This window comes from Piliocolobus tephrosceles, unplaced genomic scaffold (assembly GCF_002776525.5).
Source record: "Piliocolobus tephrosceles isolate RC106 unplaced genomic scaffold, ASM277652v3 unscaffolded_38227, whole genome shotgun sequence".
Lineage (NCBI taxonomy): Eukaryota > Metazoa > Chordata > Mammalia > Primates > Cercopithecidae > Piliocolobus > Piliocolobus tephrosceles.
In genome coordinates, this window is record NW_022322340.1 from 1 (window position 1) to 2,267 (window position 2,267).

A 2,267-nucleotide genomic window follows, 5' to 3' on the forward strand; every position below is an offset into this window, starting at 1 on the left:
ATAGATATATATATATATAGATATATATATATATAGATATATATATAGATATATATAGAGATATAGATACACACACACACATACACACACACACACACACACACACACACACACATATATGCCATTTTTGGAGCTCCATTATCAATGAATTCTACTGTACCATAAAAATAATTTTCTAAAAAAAGTCTAATTCCCATAATTCATTAATCTAGTCCTTTTATCTTTGGATCTTCCAGTGAACTGTTGATTATTTTGAAATTATAGTTGAAATCCTTGTACCTACTACTGCTTTTGATTCATGCTAAGATCTTAATAATATTAGTTTGTAAGTAAATATATTTGCAAATTACAGCTAGAAAATTTTGAGAAATTATCAAAATAGAAATTTGTGTTCAACCTTAATTTGGCTCATATTTTAAATAAACATGCATAGTTTCAAAAAACTGTACAGTTATATCTTAATGTTCACACTTCGACAAGATGATTGGCCTTAAAATGAATGGTTTCCAATCCTAAAGTGAAGGAGGATAGAAACATTGGAAAATTCAAATTATATGTATTGGTTTTTCATTCTGAAATGGAGACATCATTTCTCTCAACTGTGGAGGAAACCTCCTGGTAATATGGGTACATATTGCAATTACTAAATAAGGAGACTGAGGTATACAAGAAAAAAACAATTTCTACAAAGTTCTAGAAAAATGTGTAACTACTCAATCTACCAGTATGCATTCAGCAAGATGTTTCTTGATGAGTCTGACATTTTTAGATTAAAAAAGTATAATAAAACAGAAGTGTGATTGTTTAAAGAAATCTAAGGTGCACTAATTTACAGATTTATGACTTCCTGGAGTGATCTGTATGGTTGATGGCCACAGGGTTTTAACTGATCCTATGATTTACCTTTTCTATAGTGTTTGCGAGTTTGATAATCTTTTTCTTTCATTTGATAAATTCACTTACAAAAATCCCAACTACCCTGACTTTATGGCTTTATACTAGCTCAGCTTCAACAGCTTCAAAGGTACAAGAAAGTTAGATCTCCACTCCACCAAATGAAAAATTTACTTACCTAGAACTTCACTGTAAAACTGATTCCAGTTCTTTACATCCCATACTTGGAACCAAAAGTCAAAATAAACCATATAGATCATATTTTGTACTCTCTCCATGAAAGTCATTTGGTCTCTTAATTCTGTCAAAGCAACAGGTACATAGGAAGGAGGGAAGAGAAATCCTCCACCATGCTTTTCAATTGCGTAGCCAGGAGAGATGCGGAGGCTGTACATAAAGGGTATTTTAAGTAGCTCAGCCAGCAGCTCACCACAGGGGGAAACAGGATCTGCAAGAACAACATCAAATCTTGCCTCCTGCAGTTTTTTTATAAGTTTCTTATTTGAAACCACATCTTTACAGAATTTTCTAATCAGGTCAGTATATGTCCACATCATTTCTTGTATTTGTAAAAAATGTGGCCAAAATGTGTCTTTTGGAACGTCTGACCATCTCTTAATCAGTTGTGTGATGCCATTCTCAAACTCTGTTTCAGTTAAGGATGTAGGACAAATTTCAAATTTAAGAGCAGATGGGTTGTTGGGATCAGGAAGAATGGAAGGTGAATATGCCAATACAGTCACCTCATGACCTCTCTGGACAAGCTCATCCAGGATTGTCTTTATATTCATCCAATGGCTGAATTCTGTGGGCCACACCAGCACCTTTCCACAACTCCCAGAGCTCAAGTAACAGCTCAGCTGTATCAGCAGAAGAGCTGAAGTCCATTTCATAGACATCCTGATGCAATGCAATGCTTGTTTTCCAGTTACCGCTCCTTTCTGTCATTTCTCATGGGGACATCCAAGTATAAATCACTCAAGAAGTTAAAATGTAACTTTTGTACTTCAAAGTAAATACATTAACAATCTGAGCATGTGCATAACAAGGACACAAATAAAAGGTGGAAGACCTGTTTACACAAGTGGGTTTATTTGCCTTTTCATATTTTTAAGTGCTATAATTCAGCTAATATCAGTGATCTTGGAGAGACACATCACCTGACTCATGTAATATATTTTAGAAGAGTGTCCAGAAGAGTAGCAGTGAAAGGCTCACGTTCCTGCAGTGTCTTTGACACAGAACTAAAGATAAAATAGCTAAACATTGTTCAAAAACTTCTGTAAATTTGTTGAAATATAATTCAGATACCATACGAATTATCAACTAATGTGCAAAATTTAATGTTTCATAGTATATTCACCTCCAGGTCC

The 2,267-nt window shown here is 34.1% G+C and overlaps 1 protein-coding gene across 1 annotated transcript; it reads right to left on the bottom strand.

The window, feature by feature from the left end:
* Window positions 1-1,064: 1,064 nt before the first annotated feature.
* Window positions 1,065-1,834, bottom strand: LOC113223057 (UDP-glucuronosyltransferase 2B30-like). The gene has a single exon (XM_026452645.1). It carries the CDS (start codon window positions 1,791-1,793, stop codon window positions 1,065-1,067), a length of 729 nt encoding a protein of 242 aa, XP_026308430.1. The 5' UTR covers window positions 1,794-1,834.
* Between the last annotated feature and the right edge of the window lie 433 nt (window positions 1,835-2,267).

Bases quoted from the DNA above. Each gene is read 5' to 3' on its own strand.
- LOC113223057 (XM_026452645.1), bottom strand. From the start codon at position 1,793: ATGTCTATGAAATGGACTTCAGCTCTTCTGCTGATACAGCTGAGCTGT.